The sequence below is a fragment of the Scyliorhinus canicula genome, chromosome 8, assembly GCF_902713615.1.
Source record: "Scyliorhinus canicula chromosome 8, sScyCan1.1, whole genome shotgun sequence".
Taxonomy (NCBI): Eukaryota; Metazoa; Chordata; class Chondrichthyes; order Carcharhiniformes; family Scyliorhinidae; genus Scyliorhinus; species Scyliorhinus canicula.
Genome location: NC_052153.1, coordinates 163,708,862 through 163,732,476, shown reverse-complemented (window position 1 = coordinate 163,732,476; position 23,615 = coordinate 163,708,862). Strand labels below are relative to the sequence as shown.

Sequence of the window (23,615 nt, the reverse complement as noted above, 5' to 3'; positions counted from 1 at the left end):
TTTCCTGACTCTATGACACCAAATGCAGTATGTAATGGAATAGCGATGAGGGACTTTCCATGCTATCCTTTACAAAGTGATCAAAACTATGGGGGCGATTCTCCGATATGGTGCCCAAGTGTTCGCGCCATCGTGAATGCCTGGTACGACCGATTCTACGGCGCTGGAGTGGTTCACGCCACTCCAGCCTCCTTTTGCGGCGCAGTTGGGCCGTACCAACCTGTGCATGCGCGGGTGACCTCTTTAGCGTGCCGGCCCCGACTCAACATGGGAGTCGGTGTTCAGGGGCCAGCGCGCCAGAAAGTAGGCCTGGGTGGGAGAGGCCGGCACGCCGATCGGTGGGCCCCGATCGCGGGCCAGACCCCATCGGAGCCCCCCTCCCATCATCACCCCCCCGCAGCGACCAGGGGTGAACGGCGCCGGCGGGGCTCTGCCGTATCGGCGCGGCCGCTCGGCCCATTCCAGCGGCCCGCGCTAATGGTGCCGATTCTCCGCATCTCGGAGAATCGCGCGCCAGCGTTGGGGCGCCGTGGCGCGGTTACGGCAATTCTCCGGCCCGGAGAATTGTTTTGAAAAGTATTCACAATACTCATTGGAATTTTGGATGTTTAATGAAGGGTACATTTTCCATTTGAACACTCCTGATCAGCATCATTCACTGGGAACATGTAATGGCTGTCCAGACATTCCGTTTAATTTTGTAGCTGGGGGAACCATAGACCGTTTGAACTCACTTTCCCAATGTGCACTCCCAACAGATGAATATCACCACTGAAAGTGTCCAAATACAACTTTCAGCTGTTTCTCCATTGCTTTTGATGGCGCAAGAGAAACTTTACTGACTGTGAATAACTGACTAATAAAATCCAAAAACATTACCATTGTTTAATTCATTTCATTGCCTGGAACATAGAACAGTGGCAACTGACAAACCACATTGTGTCAGGAAGCCTTGAGAGTAACAGTGTAAAATCTGAGCTGCTACTTTCATTCCTTGAATGTGAAATTATGCTTGAACTGTCAGTGCCGTGGATTAGAATAACAAGTAGAATGTTGTCAGTTTCAGAATTACAGAATACATTTAGCTGTCTAAATTCACTATTATTCACAAATAAAGGAAAATAATATGTACTGTAAATGAGTTAGATTGATAGTTTGGCCTTTAACGTCTACAGCACAAATTAATGCGGATGGAAATCTAAGACTAAGGATCTCAGTCTATATAGTTTGGCATTCTTTAGTTTAAATAAAGGTCCAAATGACAGTGCACTTCTAACTTCTACAACAAAATAAACTACAGCCATAATTATTATTCGTGTGATAGTTCAGAATACCGTTGCAAAGAATGTAGAACATTACACATTGCCTTCTGTAATATCATTTAGTCATCTTGTAGCCCCAGTGTGCTCAGGGGGTGGGAGGGGGAGTGGATGTTTTAGATGTTGCATGGGCTGCCAATCAAGCGGGTGGTTCTGTCTTGGATGATCCCATACTCCTTGGATGGTGTTGAAGCAGTAGCCACCCTAGAAGGGGCAGCACGGTAGCATGGTGGTTAGCATAAATCAGGGGTGGGCAAACTTTTCCGTGCAAGGGCCGCATTCAGAAATTCACAATTTTAAAGGGCCGCATAGTATATTAAGTAAAATAATTACTTCACCCGGTTAGGATTCTGGGCACCTCATATAGAACATAGACCAGTACAGCACAGGACAGGCCCTTCGGCCCTCAACGTTGTGCCGAGCAATGATCACCCTACTCAAGTCAACGTATCCACCCTATACCAGTAAGTAACCCAACAGCCATTAACCCATTAATCTTAAAAAAAAAAATTTTTTTTTTAAAATGACTTGGTGGGCCGCATAAAGACCTTTGGCGGGCCGCATGCGGCCCGCGGGCCGTAGTTTGCCCACCCCTGGCATAAATGCTTCACAGCTCCAGGGTCCCAGGTTCGATTCCCAGCTGGGTCACTGTCTGTGTGGAGTCTGCACGTCCTCCCCGTGTGTGCGTGGGTTTCCTCCGGGTGCTCCGGTTTCCTCCCACAGTCCAAAGATGTGCAGGTTAGGTGGATTGGCCATGCTAAATTGCCCATAGTGTCCTAAAAGTAAGGTTAAGGGGGGGGTTGTTGGGTTACGGGTATAGGGTGGATGCGTGGGTTTGAGTAGGGTGATCATTGCTCGGCACAACATCGAGGGCCGAAGAGCCTGTTCTGTGCTGTACTGTTCTATGTTCTAATGATAGAATCACTACAGTGCAGAAGGAGGCCATTCGGCCCATTGAGTCTGCACCAACCCTGGCAGGTGAATAATGTCGGAGACCTGATTTGTGCTTCACATGTGGTGGAGTGGCATCAGAGGATGACCACTTTCCACAAGATCTCCAGCCTCTAACCTACTCCAATAGCTACATCATTTATGTGGCTGGTCGAGTTGAGCTTCTGGTCAATGGAGATTCCCAGACCAGAGTTTCTCAAACTTTATTTGGTCAATGGTCAATTGGCCATGGCCATCCTTCGGAGCCAACGCTGGTTGACCTTCGGGTCCCACACCGGCCAGCTTCGGCACCCATGCCACGTTCGCTTATCCAGTCCATCCTGAATCAAGGCAGTGTTTGGGACATTAAAGTTTTCTTTACCCAGGCAGAGGAGGGAAAGAAAAGCATCTAATATTCCTGTTCTTAATCACTATTCACTAGGCATTGAATTTATGTCAGCATTGAGTGAGAACAGGATCAGATATGAATGTGATGTCCTTCTTTCTATGACAATTCACTGTCCAGAGACACATATGAAGGGCTGGTTTAGCTCAGTGGGCTAGGCAGCTGGTTTGTGATGCAGAACAAGGCCAGCAGTGTGGGTTCAATTCCCGTACCAGCTGAGAATTCAGAATTCTCCCTCTGTGTACCTGAATGTGGCGACTAGGGGCTTTTCACAGTAACTTAATTGCAGTGTTAATGTAAGCCTACTTGTGACAATAAAGGTTATTTATTTATTTAGTTACTCAGGAGAGATACTGGAGGGCCGCCAACAATTGTGAAACTGCATTCATTGTTGGACACTGCCTTGAGGAAACAAAGAAGCAAAGGAAGAAGACTGAGGAGACGAGAACAAAGAACAGATATCATTGGAGAGGTAAACCAGTCATAACTCTCAAGATAAAGACATTAAAATCTTGATTTATAGTTGGCTTAAGTGCAATTCAATTGCTTGATGTAATTGACAAGTCCCGAAAGATAATTTGGACATTCTGAATTCTCTCTGTGTACCCGAATAGGCGCCGGAGTGTGGCGACTAGGGGATTTTCACAGTAACTTCATTGCAGTGTTAATGTAAGCCTAGCTGTGACAATAATAATAATTATTATTTTGCTGCATGAGGACATGGATTATTTAAATATCTGAGGAATTGCAAATGGTGATGAACACTAAGCAATCATCAGTGAACAGCCTCACCTCTGACCTTATGATGGATGAAAGTCATTGATGAAGCAGCTGAAGATGGTTAAGCCTGGAACACTGCCCTGAGGAACTCCTGCAGAGTTGTCCTGTGAATGAGCGAACTGACCTCCAACAATCATAGCCATCTTCCTTCGCCTTGGGTATGACCCCAGCCAGTGGAAAGTCTACCCCCCTCCCTCATTCTCATTGACTTCAATTTTACCAGTGCTCCTTGATGTCACTTTTGGCTAATTGGTGGCTGGGTGTGCAGGGCAGTCACTCTAACCTCGTCTCTTAAATTCACCTCTTTTGTCCGTGTTTGGACCAAGGCAGTATTGAGGTCTAGAGTTGAGTGGACTTGGCAGAATCCAAACTAAGAATTGGTGAACCAGTTGTTGGTGAGTAAATACCGATTGCTAACCTATTTAATGGCTTAGTGAGTCACTTTGTTGATTGAGAATAAACTGATAGGACAGTATTGGCTGGGCCGGTGCGCCTCTGCTTTCAGAGGATAGGACGTACCTGTCAGTTTTCAACATTGTCAGCTAGATGCCAGTGTTGCAGCTGTACTGGAAAGGCTTTGTGTGACGCCAGCTTAAAATAAGGGGTGGGTTTCTCCTGTGTCCGGCGGGGCAGGGGTTTCCCGGCGGGACGGAGTGGCGTCGGCCCACCCCAAAGGTGCGGAATCCTCCGCACCTTCAGGGGCTAGGCCAACGCAGAGTGGTTTGGGCCACGACGGGGCCGAAGGGACTCCACCGGCCGGCGCAAGTCCACACATGTGCAGGAGCGTCAGCGGCTGCTGACGTCATCCCCGCGCATGCGCAGGGGGGGTCAAGCAACCGCCGACCAGCGCGGCGCGACCCCCCCCCCCCCCCCCCCCCCCCTCCGGCCGAATCTCCGGTGCCGGAGAATTCGGCGGAGGGCGGGATCCACGCCGCCCCCCCCCCCGGCGATTCTCCGACCCAGCGGAGGGTCGGACAATCCCACCCATGGTCAATAAACATTATCAGAAAAATGTAAAGTACTGATTAGGAAACAAACACGATGATAATGAGCAAAAAGACAGATAAAGATTAGTTGTGGTGAGAATATTTTTTAAAATGGCCTGCCAGTTTTGCTCAGTGTTTATATCATTTGGCTTAGAGTTCAAATACTGAAAACATATTTAAATTAAAATAGAGTTGCAAACGATAAAGAAATAATCAAAATCATTTTTACAATGCTGCAGAAAGTTGAAAATATGTTTGGCAACAATGGGAGGAAGAAATCTAAAAAAAATCAGACGGAAATGCAATGCAATAAAAGCGAAATAGATTAATGAAGATAACAGGAAAACCTACCCAAAGAAATCGAAATATTTGCGTTTCAAAAGTCATATTAATAGTTGTGACTTTCAAGCTGTACATTAATATCAATATGAAGCACTTCAATATTAATAGCTGAGTGTGGCCTGTTGTTAATTTTGCTGTAAAAATTAAGAATGGGCCATCATTTGAAACTCCAGTTTTAAACAATTCACTCACTTATTCCCAATTTCTCAATAAGAACCACCTCTTATGCACTGACATTTAAACATTAAGGGCTTTGGGTTAGATCCTGACATTGGGGTCAAAAAGGGATCCAGCATTGTGTGAGGAACAGACATCTATCTGGGAGTGAAGGTGACTCAAGAGCCAACAGGTGCCGGCAAGGCAACGGTGCAAATATTTGTGCCTGTGCACCTCCATACTTGAAATTAATGAAAATCACTTATTGTCACAAGTAGGCTTCAAATGAAGTTACTGTGAGAAAGCCCCTAATCGCCACATTCCGGCAGCTGCCCTCATCTGGGAGTAAAATTCTGACCCAATTCTTGGATTTGATCCTATTTAGAGTTCAGCATTTAGTGCTGGGCACGACATCTCAGAAAAGTTACACTGGCCTGTGACACAGTGCGGTGTCGATTCACCAGAAAGCTACATGGACTAACAGAGGTAAATAAGGAGGGTGGGTTGCATAGATTATACTTCTATAGGGAATATTAAGGTGTGATCTAATTGAGGTCCTTAAGATGATTAAAAGTATTCATCGAGTAGGTAGAGAAGGACCAGTTCTTTTGGTTGGAGAGTACAGAACAAGGGGCACAACATTATAAGTAAAGCATTCAGGGAAGTTGTGTGAGCAAGCACGCCTCCACACAAAAGGTGGAGGAAATCTGGAGCTCCCTCACAAAAGAATATTCTGAGGCTTGGTCAATTGAATATTTCAAAATTGAGATGGGTAGATTTTTTTTTTTTTGCTGGGTAAGAATATTGAAGTTTACAGAACCAACTAAAATGGCTGGATGAGGTTAAGACACAGATTAGCCTAGCCATGATCTAACTGACAGGCCGAGCTGAATGAATGCTCCTACTCTTGGTGCCTTTGTTCCTCAATCAAATCCTGAAGCTCAGAATCTGACAGGCACCGACCGAGGTACAGTGTTGCCAGACTGCAGAAGCCCGGGCAGAGAAGTTTAAAGAGAGATTATATGGAGGTCTTCAAAATCATGAAGAGCTGTTGATGAACGAGGAGTTGTCGTTTCTGTTGTCAAGGAGACAATAAACGGGAGACAGAGGTTTGAGGTATTTGGCCACAAGGACTCCTGATTTGAGACTCTTTAAGGTTCAATGTTAAACTACACGACGCTGAAGCTAGAAGAGATCGAGAAGCAGATAGCAGACTTGAATCATGAAACGCATGTGTGCAGTGTGTGAGGGTAGATAGAGGAAGCATGTTTAACAAAGTAGCTGTAAACGGCACACAATATTCCAATAACCAGGATTAGTTTATAACGGTCACTTACCTGTAGATTCACACAATGGCTCGTTTTCACAACTTGCGCTGCCTTGGGAAAAACCTACAAAAAAATAACAAAGGAGGTTTTGTCACCACAGTTTGTCTGGGTAGCCATTGTTGTACAAGAATGAATTGGTCTGGAACACTATGAGGGGGGAATTAGTGAAGGGTCTCACTTGTTCTGAGGGCGGCGAGCAGGCACAGCAGAGTAACACGCTTCATCTTGCTTCCCTGAATCCAGCAGTGGGACCCACAGGGCAGGCGATGTCTTCCTCACACACACACTCTCTCTCTCTCACCTTGGGAAGCTGCTGCACACATCAGCGCGGCTGCCAAACATACTGTGGGGAAGAAAGGTCCATCAGCTGGACTTCAGTTCAGGCAGAACACCAGAGCCAGGGACGTGCCATGAGGTGGTCAGGGGCTGATGGGAAACGCTGCTCTCCGCCTGGAGAAGATTGCGGGACTGATGAATAAGCCCCGCCAGGCTGGGGAGGCGGGGTCTGCACCGCCCCCTCACAGCTTGGTACTTTTCTCACATGATTCATCAGTTCGCACCCAGCCTCCCCCCTCCTCCTCTCCCAGTCACACATCCCCTTTCTGGACATTCCTCGGTCTATCTGGATTCGATTTTCTTTTTAAAATGTATAACATGATGTAAAATAAATGAATTTCAAATTTTCAGTAACCCAACACGTACGAATTGCTTTGATGCCGATTTACTGCCGTTAATTAAAATGTATTGTTCGAGACAATTGGAAAGTCTGTGTTGCACTTCAAAGAAGAGATTTCGCATCGCTCTTCAGAAAATGACGTTATTTTGTCAGCCTTGTAGTGCTGGTATGAATCTCCGGTGCACTGGTTCCCGAGGTTCTTTCCAAGAGCAGTCAGCACGGGCTGGTGCTGGAGACCAGAGACACCAGGGCTGGGCGTGGTCTCAGGTGTGAAGCTAAACCAAGTCTTCATTTGCTGCCGGCATTGCAAGCGTCACACATGAAGACGTTGTTGGTGGGCTAGGGGTAAGGTAATCTTCAGGTTGCTTGACGACCAACTGATTTTTCTCCCTGTCCAGAGTCCTCCAGAGAAAAATAGTTTTCACTATGCTTCAGTACACGTGACAATAAACAAATCCAATCCAATCTAATCCATTTCCCATCTAGCTCACCGGATGAAGGAGCTATCCTCCAAAGGCTAGTGATTCCAAACAAACCTGATGGACTTTAACCTGGTGTTGTAAGACTTCTTACTGTCTCCATCCAGCGGGGTCCAACCTCCATGCTCTGGGATTGTCTTTCGGAATGTCTATTTGTATCTAGGTTGGGGCTGTGCTATGGCCTGGCTTCCCATGCTCAGCTGATGTAGAATACTGCCTTTGTGTTTCAGGAATCCCCCAAGGGAACCATATGGCCTACTCTGGGATGCTGAGCACTGATGAGCAAGCTCTCCAGGTAGCTGACACATTGCAAAAGCGTCTGTATTATTGATGTTGGTCCTGCCATTTGAAGCTGCAGATAGATCTTAAGCAGAGACGGTGGAATGCATCTAATTGCTGCATAAGACACTATTAGTTTGTCCATGCCTCCCAGCCAAAGAGATGTGATGTGAGAGCCACTGCCTGGGAGACTTTGATTTTTACTTTGAGACAAATTGCATGCTCTCTCCAAATTCGTGGTTGAGGCTGCCGAATACTGAACTTGTTTTTGCCAGGCGATGAGCGATTTCATCATCCAACCTGATGTTGTTGGAAAGGATACTCTCAATATAGCAGAACTCTTGAGCTGAGTTGAGGGTATATTGCTGATTGTGACTGTGGAGACTTGGAGTTTGTGCTTAGGGGTACAAGATGGCTGTCTCCAAACATTTTGGAGTTTGGGCAAAGCAGCTGGATGTTCTCCAGAATGTATACGATCAGAGCATGGTTGTCAGCAAAGCAGGTTTACTTAGCAATTGTTGTGTCATCTTTATGCGAGCCTTAAGCTTTTGCAGATTGACGAGTTTGCTGTTCATCCTGAACGGAATGTGTGCTCCTATGTCAAAATCTTTGAGTGAGTACAAGAGTGCGGTGAAATGTAAATGACAAACAGAACCGGAGCCATTCGGCAACCTTGCCATTGATTCAAAATTAACAAGTCAGCAGGGCGAGTACTCTGTAATCAAAATTTATTGGCTTGTGCACAAGGAGAGCAACACAGTGGGATTCACTGCGATGTTCTGCGGAATCCAGTGAAACAATGATACTGAGAACATTTTTCAGCCAATAGGTTTACAGTAACAGTCCAATTCCTTAATTTTCATGTCAACACACCAATAATATCAAAGTTAAACTTTCATTTTAAACCAATGAAAGGATAGCATACTCTGGCCAATCAGAAATGGTGTATGTTAGACCAATAGAAAACAAATATTTTCAATCCTTCATTTGCATATCACATCTCATCATCTGTCCTCGGGTGGTTGTGATTTACAGAGAGTACATTTTGTTTGGTTACCTTCATCATTCTGAGCTCAGCAGATTCACACCCTTCGCTAAGGAACAGTTTATAATGGATTCCACACTGCCCCCCTTTTGTCCTTCAAGGACAACTCAGAACTATACTCAAGCTCTATCTCCCCTAGTCCCTGGGTTTCCTTACCCGTAGAAACGTGATCATTGAGGAGAGGGAGCTGTGCTGCTGGGTTGTTACCCAGGGCTTGAGGGGTCCTTAATTGGCAACCAGAGTGAACGCAGCGAAGGATGAGCTGTATGACCACATACAGGACGATAAGAAGGACAAGGCCTACCACAAGGTACTTGTATCCTCCAAGTCACCCTCCAAAATCAGGGAGCCATCCCCACCAGTCAGAGGTCTGTCGAGGCTCGTTGGTGGAAACAATGGTCGAGGCAGCCTCTGGGACTATGGCCACTGCACTGACGGTGAGATGCTTGCGAGCACCTTGGCGGCAGAATTTGACAAATACTGGCGGGTTGTGTTGAGAGACCTCTGACAATTGATGGAAGAGACCTCGGCTCCCATCCGTTTGGCGTTGGAGAGGACCAACAAAATTGTATGGCACATGGAGCCATGATACAAGGCATGGAGGAGGCCCTTTCGAGGTACAGTGACCAGATTGCCTCTCTGGAAACGGAGATGTGTCTGATGCTCGATGCGAATAAAGTGCTGAAGGCCAAAGTGAATGATTTAGAGAATCGTTCCAGGAGGCAAAACACCTGGATTGTGGGACTGCCAGAGGGGATGGAAGGCCCAACTCCCAGAGTATTTTGCAGAGATGTTTGAGAAGATGGTGGAGGGGGGTGGTCCTTTCCTGAGCTGAACCAAGCCAACCAGACATTCCGACAGAGGCCCCATCCCAATGAACCACCGCAAGCAGTAATCATGAGGTTTCACAGCTTCAAAGAAAAAGAGTGGGTCCTGAGATGGGTGAGGGAGCATTGCAACATTGCTTTGACAAAGGGTCATCACTCCCTACAGACGCTGCCAGACCTGCTGAGAGGCGAAGGACAATATAAAGACAAAAACTAAGGTATACCATGTTGCAAAGACCAGTGACAGGCTGGAAGATTGGGAAACTTTCAAACATAAACAAAGGGTTACTAAAAAATAATTAAAAGAGCTAAGGTAAATTCCGAAAGAAATTTAGTGCAAGACATCAAAAAGGATAGGAAAAGCTACTACAATACATAACAGGGAAGAGAATCACTAAAGTGAATGTTGGTTCCTTGGAAGATGAAACTGATGAGTTAATAGTGGAGAACACATAAATGATGGAGGTGCTAAATCAATATATTGCCTCAGTTTTCACATTGAAGGACACTAGCATCATTCCTACAGGAACAGGCAATTGAGAGGTAATAAAATGGGCGGAACTTGGAACAATTAGCATCAAGAGGGAAACAGTACACAACAAACCATTAGGATTGAAGGCAGACAAGTCCCCAGGGCCTGATGGCCTTCATCCTAGGGTGTTGAGGGAAGTGGCAGCGTAGACAGTGAATCCATTGGTTATAATATTCCAAAATTCAATTTCCACGGGAAAGGTTCCAGTGGATTGGAAAAATGCTAATGTAACGCCCTTATTCAAAAAGGGAAGAATGCAGGAAATTACAGACCAGTTAGTATAACATCTGTTGTTGGGAAATTGCTAGAATCCATTATTAAGGAAGTATGATCAGGACATTTGGAAAGTCAAAACTCAACCCATCAGAGTCAGCATGGTTTTATGAAGGGCAAATCATGTTTGACAAATTTGCTAGAGTACTTCAAAGATGTAACAAGCCAAGTGGATGATGTGGATCCTGTAGATGTAGTATACCTGCACTTCCAGAAGACTACACAGAAGGTTACTACACACGGTTAGATCAAATGGGATTAGAGGTCATTTATTAGCTTGGATAGAAGACTGGCTGTCACACAGAAGGCAGAGGGAGAGTCGGGATAAATGGGTCTTTTTCTGGATGGGAAGATGTAACTAGTGGGGTGTCACAGCGTTTGGTCCTTGGGCCCCAACTATTTACAATCCACATTAACAAATTGGATACAGGGATAGAAGGTTCTATAGCCAAATGTGCAGATGGCACTAAAATATGTGGGACAGTAAGTTGCAATGAGGAAATAAGAAACTTACAAACGGATATAGATAAGCTAGGTGAGTGGGTCAAAATGTGAAAGATGGAATTTAATGTGGATAAGTGGTCGGAAAAATGGAAAAGCAACTTATTATCTAAATGGGGAGAGACTCTGGGATGCCCGGTGCAGAAGGATCTGAGTGTCCTCGTGCACGTGTCGCAGGAAACTAGCATGCAGGTATAGCAGGTAATAAAGAAAATGAATAGAATGTTAGCATTTATAGCTAAAGGAATAGAGTATAAAGGTAAGGAAGTGTTGTTGCAACTGTACGAGGCATTGGTGAGACCGCACCTGGTTTATTGTGCATAGTTTTGGTCCCCTTAGTGGAGGAAAGATGAAGAGGCATTGGAAGCAGTTCAGAGTACGTTCCTAGAATCCTAGAACCCCTACTGTGCAAAAGGAGGCCATTCGGCCCATCGAGTCTGCACCGACCTCTGAACGAGCACCCTACCAAGGCCCAGTCCCCATCCTATCCCCGTAACCCCACTCAGGCGTTTAACACAACCAGTCTACCTAACCTGCACACCTTTGCACTTCAGAGCACCTGGAGGAAACCCACGCAGACAAGGGAAGAATATTCAACCTCCGCGCAGACTGTCACCTGAGGTCGGAATCAAATCCAGGTCCCTGGCCCTGTGAGGCAGCAGTACTAACCACTCTCCCACTCCCCTTCTAGGTTCAGCAGATTGATTCCAAAGATGAGGGATTTGTCTTGTGAAGAGAGATTGAGCAGTTTAGGGCTATACTTTCTCGAGTTTAGAAGAATGAGGGGAGATCAAATTGAAGTATATAAGGTGATAAAAGGTATGGATAAAGTAGATGTGGAGCAGATCTTTCCTCTTGTGGGGCATTCTAGAAAAAGAAGTCATAGTTTCAGGATAAGGGGTGGCAAATTTAAAACAGAGATGAGGAGAAACTACTTCTCCCAAAGGGTTGTGAATATGTGGAATTCGCTACCCCAGATTGCGGTGGATGTTGGGCCATTGAGTACATTTAAGGAGGAGCTAGACAGATTTTTAACCAGGAGTGGGTTGAAGAGTTATGGAGAACAGTCAGGACGGTGGAGTTTAGGCCATGATGAGATCAGACATGATCATATTGAATGGTGGAGCAGGATCGAGAGGCTAAATTGCCCACTTCTGCACCTGGTCCTTATGTTCTCAGAAAGAACTATTCTGTCTAGGGCGGCACATTGGAACAGTGGTTAGCACTGTTGCTTTCCAACTCCAGGGTCCCAAGTTCAATTCCCGGCTTGGGTCACTGTCTGTGTGGAGTCTGCATGTTCCCCCTTTGTCTGCGTGGGTTTCCTCCGGATGCTCCAGTTTCCTCCCACAGTCCAAAGATGTGCAGGTTAGGCGGATTGGCCATGATAAATTGCCCTTAGTGTCCAAAGATATGCAGGTTTGGTTAAGGGGATAGGGCGGGGAGTGTGCCTGCGTGGCGTGCTCTTTCAGAGTGTTGGTGCAGACCCAATGGGCTGAATGGTCTCCTTCTGCAGTGTATGGATTCTAATCCTGTATCTTGCCATTATGGTGGACATTCCCACCCTCCTTCCCGAGCCCATCACCTGCAAGACGGTAGCATGGTGGTTAGCATAAATGCTTCACAGCTCCAGGGTCCCAGGTTCGATTCCCGGCTGGGTCACTGTCTGTGCGGAGTCTGCACGTCCTCCCCGTGTGTGCATGGGTTTCCTCCGGGTGCTCCGGTTTCCTCCCACAGTCCAAAGATGTGCGGGTTAGGTGGATTGGCCATGCCAAATTGCCCGTAGTGTCCTTAAAAAGTAAGGTTAAGGGGGAGGGTTGTTGGGTTACGAGTATAGGGTGGATACGTGGGTTTGAGTAGGGTGATCATTGCTCGGCACAGCATCGAGGGCCGAAGGGCCTGTTCTGTGCTGTATTGTTCTATGTTCTATGTTCTAAGACATCCATGCCACATGTGGACTTGTACCCACACCATCTGGAGTCAGTGTGCTCCACAATGTATGAGGGTTCCCCCCATGCCAGCTGCACATACCACTCTTTATTAATGTGTTTCTTATCTACAGGCTGCAGCTGCTCCCAGTGATTATTACCATACCCTCTGCAGCCCAGTACAGAGTCTGCCACACTCAGGGACGTTGACTGTTGGGCACCTCTGCACACCAAGCTGTGCATTTTTCCTGTGAAGCACACAGCCCTTGACCATTCCTACAGCTGGAGTATACTATGTTTATAATGATTGTTCCTGCTGCATGCTCACTGCTCTTCTGCACTGTCTCCTATCTTTGACTTCAAACTGAGGTCCACACATCCCCCGAACTACCTGTCATCTGTGATTCTTGTCCATTTCACTGCAGTAATGTCTGCATTCTCTGACTCCTGTCTGCCAGCCCAGAATTTAAACAACAGCCTTGACATAGCTTCCATTTCCAATGAGGACAACAGTGACCTTCATTAACCCCTGCAAGCCTGGACCTGTTAAGTGTTTGTGGGAATTATCGCTGTGTCACACTGACCCACATCCATCTAATAATCTGCCGTCTGAGTGCATCCCCTCCCAATAATCCCTCTTCTTGCACAGCCCCCTTCCACAATGCCCCTGTGTTTAACCCGCCCCCACACCCAGCTCAATGACAATGCCCTTATTTTGTGACTTGCTAACAATATCGTGAAGCCAAAATTGCTTTTTTCAAACCCCATGTTATTCTCCAATTTTCTAAGAGGGTGATCAATTACGAGAATAATTTGGGCACGCTCCACCTTTTCCATTAAAATGGGAATCTCATCTCTTTTTTTATTGGCATCGAACTGGAGTAGAATCTCTGCAAGGGTCCCGGATCTCCAACTCAGTGACAGCAGAGCATTAGTTGAAGATAGAGAGAAACCCTGGTGAAACAATGTAAACCGCAGATTACTCAGGTTACCCTGAGGTTCTGGCAGAAGATTGTGATGGACACCTTGGAATTTTCTGGTATCTACTTTTCATATAAACATGGTTATTAAAAAGTGTTAATAACTTTTCGGCGGTTGTACCATGCGGTCTGACAGCTGCAATGCATAACATTGTGTTTGCATCAATTCTGAGTTACGTACGTAGATGCCTGTTCACACAATTTAATCTCAACCCATTGCAGAAAACTTAATCATACCTTGCAATCAGCGGTACCTGTGGATGCTATGAACATAATCATTGTAACAACGTCAATAATTTTAATCATATCAGATCATCAAATCACTTTACATCTTTTGTAGAAATGGTTCAAAGCACTAAAGGAGGTTGAGGTTGACTTGCAACTTGAAATAATTTGAAGAGACAGCAAGTTACACTTCTAATCTTTCTTTATCTTCAGACCTTGAAAATGAATGAAATGAAAATTGCTTATTGTCACGAATAGACTTCAATGAAGTTACTGTGAAAAGCCCCTAGTTGCCACATTCCGGCGCCTGTTCAGGGAGGCTGTTACGGGAATCGAACCGTGCTGCTGGCCTGCTTGGTCTGCTTTCAAAGCCAGCGATTTAGCCCAGTGTGCTAAACAGCCCCTAAAATTGCTTATTGTCACGAGTAGGCTTCAATGAAGTTACTGTGAAAAGCCCCTAGTCGCCACATTCCGGCGCCTGTTCAGGGAGGCTGTTACGGGAATCGAACCGTGCTGCTGGCTTGGTCTGCTTTCAAAGCCAGCGATTTAGCCCAGTGTGCTAAACAGCCCCTAAAATCGCTTATTGTCACGAGTAGGCTTCAATGAAGTTACTGTGAAAAGCCCCTAGTCGCCACATTCCGGCGCCTGTTCAAGGAGGCTGTTACAGGAATTGAACCGTGCTGCTGGCCTGCCTTGGTCTGCTTTAAAAGTCAGTGATTTAGCCCAGTGTGCTAAACAGCCCCTATTGGAGTAACTTCCTGAGCACTGAACTATTTCTCAGCTGGGAGGTTAGTTATATAAGCCAGGTTTATATAACTAACCTCCCAGCTGAGAAGATGTGTATGAGGTGTACAAGAGTGAATAAAGGCACAAAGAAAAACTTGCATCAATATTGCAACAAGCTTGACCTCAGGATGTCCCAAACCACGACACAGCCAATGAAGCACTTTCAAAGTATCATTCTTGCTGTCACATAGGAATGACGACAACCAATTTCCACCCATCTAGCTCCTGCTGCAATGAAATAAATGTCCAGGCTTTTAGGTTTTGCAATCTTTGGAAGAGAATTGGCGCTGAATTAAATAATAAAATAAAAGCAAAATACTGCAGATGCCTGAAAGCTGAGATAAAACCCAGAAAGTGCTGAAAATACTCAGCACGTCTGGCAGCATCTGTGGAGAGAAAAACAGAGTTAATTTGGCCAGAATTTTGCCGGCGGGATATTTTGGTTGAGCCCATGTCCAGGGGAAACCCCTTTGAGAGCGGTCAGATTAGAAGATCCCACTGCCCCCCAATGGTGGGCTGCCTCCACCGCAGCGAGACGAGGGGGAATCCCGCCAAATGTTTCGAGTCAAATAAGACTCTTTGTCAGATTGTCACGAGGTAAAAATGTGATGGCTTTTCTGCAATTGTTAGAGGGAGTGGAAACAAGTGGTGGGATTCTCCGCCAGCGGGATTCTCCGTTTTGCTGGTGCCCCATGGGTTTCCCGATGGCGTGGTGCTGCCCCACAATGGGAAACCCCATTGACCTTCCGGCATAACGGAGAAACCCGCCGGAAGGTCGAGGTAGAAATGTGGCATTGCGGGGGTGGAGAATCCAGCCCAAGAACTTTAAAAAATATATATATTTTTAGTGAACATTTTTTGATGACTACATGATGCTAAAACAGGAAAACAGACAAAAAATGATAGTACCCTCATCTCCCAAAAACCCTGCTGTAGTGCTATAATGGTTGTGTTATAATTCATCGACTGACCGCTAGGGGTCTCATTAGTATATAAGTGAATGTTAGAGTCAGGTGACCTCAGACTGACAAGGGAGCTGGGAGAGAGGTTGCTTGTGCATGATCATACTATTATTCACCTGTTGTTTGTATATATATTTGACCCACAATTAATGTTAATAAATCAATTATAGCTTTAGCTACAAGTGTTCTTGTAATATAAATCAGGCCACTTGACAAGATCATTACATGGTACCAGGATTGGATGGTATTAAACAGAAAAAATTATAACATCATCGAGTGAAGCCCTGCCACGAGGTCCACAGAGATTTGAAGATTTTGTAGACTGCAAGAAGTCTACATGGAGTCATTGAAACCACCAATGAGTCACAGATGTCATGGTAATGTGGTCAGCAACTGGCATGTGTTGAAACAACAATTTAATCTGTTTCTTACTGCAGTAAGTTTAGGCGATTAATCAGATTCGCGTAAGGTAGCGATGCTCCTAACAGTGGCAGGGCCCGAAGCAATTGCTGTGTTTAATATGTTTACATTTGCTAACAATGAGGATAGTAAACAATTTAACAAAGTAATTTGAAGATTTGATGAACATTGTCCCCCAGAAAGAATGAAATTCATGAACTCTATGTGTTTAGATCACGTTTACAGAAGACAGAAGTGTCCATAGATCATTTCATCACTGATTTAAAGTGAAATGCTAAAACCTGTAATTTTTCAGCCGTGGAATCTTCCATGATTCGGTACCAAATTGTATTTGGTGTGAATGAAAGTAAGCTGAGGGAACGGTTGCTGAGGGAATTGGAGCTGTCCTTGGATCAAACAGTTAAGATTTTTCACGCTCACGAGCTAGCAGCACAGCATTCTAAAATGTTTCTCAGTAATGACGGCATCTTCTTGAAGGAAAGAACTCTGGTTGTCACCCTTTTTCCAAAAAGGCGGGAAAGTTCCTGCAGCTCCGCGCACACCAAGAAACAGGTTAAAGATCAGGACAAAATACTTCCATGCAAAGCATGTGGTCAAAGGCACAAATGAAGGCAGTGTCCAGCATTTGGCAAGTTTTGTTCCAGATGCAAAGGGAAAAAATCACTTTGCTCAGAATTGTTACTCTAAGCTCAACCCCAGATCAGTTAGCACAGTGGAAAACACAGTCTCCAGTGGTGAAACATCATTGTTTGTTGGAGTAATAACAGAGAAGAAGAATTTTTTGGAGACATCAAAAAATTCTCCAGCACTTTAAAAAATGCAAACTGTTACTCCATTTAAAATAAATGCAGTTGATGAGGACAAATGGCTGGGAACACTTGAAGTTAATCCAATTGAAGTTAGACACTGGTGCCAAAGCCAATTTAATCAGCATGACTGATTTTAAAAATCTAAAAATTCAGCCAATTAGAAGAAATCACAATATATTCTTAGAGATTATAACGGTTCAAACATTAAATATTATGGTGCTTGTGACCTGAGTGTGGTGGTGAAGAACATAGTTTATACCGGCCCATTCTGTATTGTATCCAAGTGTTTGGAGTCATTATTAGGTGATCAATCCAGTGAAGAATCAGGTCTAGTGCAGTTAGTATATCGTATCCACGATGGATTGGATCAACACTCCGATGATTCTGAGAACATTATCAGCAAATTCAGCGATGAGTTCACTGATTTTAGTGCACTACCATTCGACACAATTTAAAGAAGCACCATACAAATATTTGCACTGAAATTGCTGAAGATTTAGATCTGCATGTCAATCTCATTTCTACCCGACCACCGTATCAGATATGAAACCACAAGTTATCAAGAAGATGGAAGAACCTATCAATGGGGTAAACAAAAAAATGGTGATGCTCTTCTAGGCATGGATCCCAAAGATCTTAATGAAAAAAGTGTACATATTGTAAAACAATCATTACAGAAAGCAATGGACAGCCAATCTGATCTATATCTCATGAAATCACGTTACAAAGCGTCATCATTGTCACATGGTAGATCGTCAGCAGAGTGAATAGAGTTTTGTGTACCACACTTCCATACGTGGCAAAGAAGGGGGAGAATACAGTGATACTGCAGGAAATGCAAAACATTAAAGCAAAACAAAAGCAGTTATACAATAGTGTCTGGAACTTTACCACCTCTGAGTAGTGATGACATTGTGAGAATAGAAGATTCAGATAATTGGTTGAGAAATAGCACCTCGTTCCTACAATGTACAGACAGAGGAAGGGTTGGTTTAAAGAAGAAACCATCGTGCACTTTTGAAAACCAGAGAAGATTTTCACAACATAGTGATGGATGACAAATCTAGGTCAGAATCAACGTCAGCTGCAGTGTCAGATAGTTCAGCAGTTCCTGAGCATGAGAACATTGAATCTACAAGTTCTGAGCAGCAAGGACAAACTTTGAGAAGATCAACTGGAGTCAGAAGAAAACCTGATTGACTCAATTTGCAGATTTAGACTATTTATACATACTATGCTTGCTGTTCTTGTGTAATATATATATTTGTTAAACCAGTTTTAAAAATTTTAAAGAAAAAAATTAATACTGTTAGACTCACAGGCTAATGATATCACATGTAAATATATTGATCATAATGTATTAATTTATTCCTCCAAAGGAGAGGAAATGTAGTGATCTCATGGTTGTATTGTAATTCACTGACTGACCACTCATTAGTATATAAGTCTCATTAGTATATAAGTGAATGTTAGATCAGGTGACCCCAGACTAACTAGGGAGCTGGGAGAGATGTTGCTTGTGCATGGTTACACTCTTATTCATCTGTTGTTTTGCATATGATTTTCACAGTAACTTCATTGCAGTGTTAGTGTCAGCCTGCTTGTGACAATAACAGTGCAATGAAGTTACTGTGAAAATCCCCTGGTTGCCACATTCCGGCGCCTGTTTGGGTACACAGAGGGAGAATTCAGATTGTCCAAATGACCAAACAGCAGGTCTTTGGGAACTTGTGGGGGGAAACCGGAGCACCCAGAAGAAACCTACGCAGACACGCGGAGAACGTGTAGACTCCGCACAGACAGTGACCCAAATCGGGAACGAACCTCGGACCCTAGCACTGTGAAGCAACAGTTCTAACCATTGTGCTACCATGCTACAATAAAGATTATTATTATTATATATTTGACCCACAGTTAATGTTAATACAGTAATTTGTTTATAGCTTTAGCGACAAGTGTTCTTGTAATATAAATCAGGCCATCCGACAAAAACATTACACCTGCCCCCCCCTCCCCAACAGCTGACGGTGACGAGCTCTTTAAAGTACAAAATAAACAGCTGCCGTCTTTTCCAGAACCTCTCAATCGCACCCCTCAAGGTATAAAAACCCCAGTCATACTGACGCATTGGGTGGAGAAGCTGACCTCCACTCCAACAGAATCCGCCTGTGAGCAATCTGAAGCGAAGGCTCGGACATCCTCCCCCCACTCCTGTCTGCAGCTCCCTCAGGTCTGACACCCCAAATATGGATCCTAAGGGACTGGGCTCAAGTTCGATTTGTAGAAACGCTGACATTGTGCTGAAGAAGCAGACTCAAAATCTCTCAACCTCAGGATATGCCCAGAACTTATGTACGTGGTTGGCCGGGCCCCTCCCACAATGCTCACACTTGCCCTCCGCTCCCTCAACAGCCAACCCATGCTAGACCTTGTCAAATGCGTCTGGTGTACCACTTTTAACTGTATAAGGCTTGCGCACGAAGATGTAGCATTCATCCTTTGCAGGGCTTCACACACACTCCTTCCTCCAGGTCCACCCCCAACTCCTCCTCCCACAAAAACCTCATCCCTTCCACCTCCATGTCCTCCCAGCCTCTAATCCTGGCTTCAAATCTTCCAGCTCAAACTTCTGGTTAGCACAAATCAGCGCCAAATACGACATCATTCCTGATTTAAAGTGCTGCCAAAATTGTCTCCGTTTTTTTCAATGCAACGAGCACTACCGGGTTGCCCGAATATTTCCCTGGAGAGAACGGAAATGAGACTGTCACCAGCGCCCACAACCCGACCTCCTACATGAACCTGGCACCATCTTTACCAAACCGCCTCCTGGTCCCCGCACCAGGCCAACATCTTGTCCACATTAATTTCCCAATATAACAGGCTCGGCAACTCCAAGCCAGTCCCTCTGTAGGACCGTTTTCGGAATCCTGGCTACCTTGCCCGCCTATGTGAAAGGCGAGATTATAGGAACATTGAAAATAGGAACAGAAGGAGGCCATTTGGTCCTTCGAGTCTGCTCCGTCATTCATTATGACCATGGCTGATCATCGACTCAATAGCCTAATTCCGCTTTTCCCCCCATATCCTTTGATCCCTTTAGACCTAAGTGCTAATCATAACTGTTTCTTGAAAACATACAACACTTTGGCCTCAACTACTTCCTGTAGTAACGTATTCCACAGGCTCACTCACTCGCTGGGTAAAGAAATTTCTCCTCATTTCTGTCCAAAATTGTCCACCCTGTATCCTCAGACTGTGACCCCTGGTTCTGGAAACACCATCCATCGGGAACATCCTTCCTGCATCTACCCTGTCCAGTCCTGTTCGAATTCTATAGGATTCTATGAGATCCCCCTCATTCTTCCGAACTCCAATGAATACAATCCTAACTGATTCAATCTCTCCTCATTCATCAGTCCCGCCATCCCAGGAATCAGTACTGGTAAACCTTTGCTGCACTCCCTCGAGAGCAAGAACATCCTTCCTCAGATATGGAGACCCAAACTGCATACAATATTCCAGGTGCAGCCTCGCCAAGTCCCTGTATAATTGCAGCAAGACATCCTTACTCCTGTCCTCAAATCCTCTCACAATGAAGGCCATCATACCTTTACCTTCTTTACCGTCTGCTGTCCCTGCATGTTTACCTTCAGTGACTTGTGACTGAGGACACCCATAGATCTTGTTGCATATTTCTTCTCCTAAGTTATGGCCATTCTGATAATAGTGTGCCTTCGCGTTTTTGCTACCAAAGTGGATAACCTCACATTTCTCCAAATTATACTGCATCCGCCATTCATTTGCCCACTCACTCAACTTGTCCAAATCACACTGAAGGATCTCTGCATCCTCCACACAGTTTACCCTCCCACCCAACTAGTTGTAATCTACAAATTTAGAAATATTAAATTTTGGTCTCTCATCAAATATATGTTGTGAATAGCTGGGGTCCTAGCAGTCTCCCACTATTCACTGCTGCCAATTTGAAAAAGACCCGTTAATTCCTTCTCTTTCTTTCCTGTCTGACAACCAGTTTTCTATCCATATCAATACCACCCCTAATCCAATGTGCTTTAATTTACACACTAATCTCTTATCTGGGGCTTTGTCAAAAGCCTTCTGAACATCCAAATATACCACATCTGCTAGCTCCCCCTCGACAACTTTACTAGATACATCCTGAAAGAATTCCAGTAGATTTGCCTAGCGTGATTTCTACTTCATAAATCCATGCTGACTGTCGTATCGGATCCTTCCACTGCTTTCTAAATGTTCAGCTATAAAACCTTTGATAATGGACTATATAATTTTCCCCTCTACCGGTGTCAGGCATATGGGGATGGACTCTCCGGTTTTGGGACTATCTGCCCAAGCCGTCGCAAAAACTATGGCCTTTCACGACAGAAAAACTGGCATGAATGGGCCATATATTCATAGCACTGCAGGGGGCTAGCAGTGAACTGTCGGGAAACTCGCAGCTTTTGCTGCAGATACGGCGCCCCGCACTTCTGGGCCAGAAGCCACACATGCGCAGAGTGGAGGCCTTCAGCGGCTGCACTGTGCTCCATGGCAGACTCAGACCATGGTGCTGGACTCTCCAAATGATGCCCCCAATCGGCCGCGCATCCGACCAGAACCGCCCACCCTAAATTAGTCCGGTGCCGTATAAGGCCCCCCCTGCCCTCTGATCGGCCCACCCCCGACCATAGTGGCGTGGACTGAGTCCGCAGCCGCCATGCTAGTATCCCGACCGGCAGGACCACATTACGTCCACACCGTAGGGACTCCGGCCAGTCGGGGGCGGAAAATGGCGGGACGGGCCTCCAGCAATGGCCGCAGGAACGGTATATGCGGCGCCCTACTGCCCCCGACATATCACCACCTTCCCTATTTGAAACCTAACTCTCTTGTTAATCAGGATTACTACCCCCTGGGCCCTCCCCTCATCAGTCATCTTTGTCACCTCCTCAAAAAACTCGATCAAGTTAGTGAGGCACGCCTCCCCTTCACAAAACCATGCTGTCTATCGCTTATGAGTCTCACTTGAAGGGAAAGACTGAATGGAACATCTAACCTACCCAACCCTTACAGAGCCTTACCTGGTCCTTGGGTTTCTTGAAACAGCATCATATCAGCCCTCAGACTCTTCAAGTGAGCAAAAACTCTCACCCGTTTTACCAGGCCATCCAGCCCCCCACAAATTCCATGTCGCCAAAAGAATCTGGGGTGTCTCACTCCCCCCTCCCCCCACTCCATCGCCCTCAACTCAACCATCACCACCACAAGGGATGCCCCCCACCAAACCCCAAAAACCAGAACCCACCCAAGATGGCACCCAGCGCCACCCTTCAGGTGAGACTCATAAGCGATAGAAAGCTTGGTTTTGTGAAGGGGAGGCGTGCCTCACTAACTTGATTGAGTTTTTTGAGGAGGTGACAAAGATGACTGATGAGGGGAGGGCGGTGGATGTTGTTTACATGGACTTCAGTAAACCCTTTGACAAGGTACCTCATGGCAGACTGGTACAAAAGGTGAAGTCACGTGGGATCAGAGGCGAGGTGGTAAGATGGATACAGAACTGGCTCGGTCACAGAAGGCAAAGGGTAGCAGTAGAAAAGTGTTTTTCTGAATAGCATTTTGTGACTCATGGTGTTCCACAGGGATCTGTGCTTGGGCCTCTGTTGTTTGTGGTGTACAGAAACGATTTGGAGGAAAAAGCAGCCAGTCTAATTAGTAAGTTCGCGGATGACACCAAGGTTGGTGGAGTGGCAGATAGTGTTGAGGATTGTCAGAAGATACTGCAGGACGTAGATAGTTTGGAGACTTAGGCAGAGAAATGGCAAATGGAGTTTAATCCAGACAAATGTGAGGTAATGCATTTTGGTAGGTCTATCATAAAGGGGAAATATACCATAAATGGCAAAACTCTTAGAAATATAGAAAGTCAGAGAGATCTGGGCGTACATGTACATAGAACATTACAGCGCAGTACGGGCCCTTCGGCCCTCGATGTTGCGCCGACCTGTGAAACCATCTGAAGCCTATCTGACCTACACTATTCCATTTTCATCCATATGTCTATCCAGCGACCACTTAAATGCCCTTAAAGTTAGCGAGTCTACTACTGTTGCAGGCAGGGCGTTCCACACCCCTACTACTCTCTGAGTAAAGAAACTGCCTCTGACATCTGTCCTATATCTACTAACCCTCAATTTAAAGCTATGTCCCCTCGTGTTGGTCATCACCATCCGAGGAAAGAGACTCTCACTGTCCACCCTATCTAACCCTCTTACTATCTTATATGTCTCTATTAAGTCACCTCTCAGCCGTCTCCTCTCTAACGAAAACAACCTCAAGACCTTCCCTCCATACCAGGCAACATCCTAGTAAATCTCCTCTGAACCCTTTCCAAAGCTTCCACATCCTTCCTATAATGTGGTGACCAGAAATGCACGCAGTACTCCAGGAGCGGCCGCACCAGAGTTATGTACAGCTGCAGCATGACCTTGTGGCTCCGAAACTCAATCCCCTTACTGATAAAGGCTAGCACACCATATGCCTTCTTAACAGCCTTATTAACCTGGGTGGCAACTTTCAGGGATTTATGTACCTGGATGCCGAGATCTCTGTTCATCTACACTACCAA

General features: G+C 45.5%; 1 protein-coding gene across 3 annotated transcripts in view; it reads right to left on the bottom strand.

The window, feature by feature from the left end:
* Positions 1-23,615, bottom strand: part of LOC119970654 (interleukin-6 receptor subunit beta) — a 116,850-nt gene that overhangs the window by 83,083 nt on the left and 10,152 nt on the right. For 2 of the 3 annotated variants that reach the window (XM_038805619.1, XM_038805621.1), the window contains exons 1-2: positions 6,426-6,724; positions 6,257-6,310 (exon numbers count right to left, since the gene is read on the bottom strand). In XM_038805619.1, the coding sequence (XP_038661547.1) occupies positions 6,257-6,310; positions 6,426-6,471 (100 nt within the window). In that variant the 5' untranslated portion in view covers positions 6,472-6,724. Of the gene's footprint in view, positions 1-6,256; positions 6,311-6,425; positions 6,725-23,615 lie in introns of those variants that run through there. The other variant, XM_038805620.1, reaches the window with a different exon arrangement.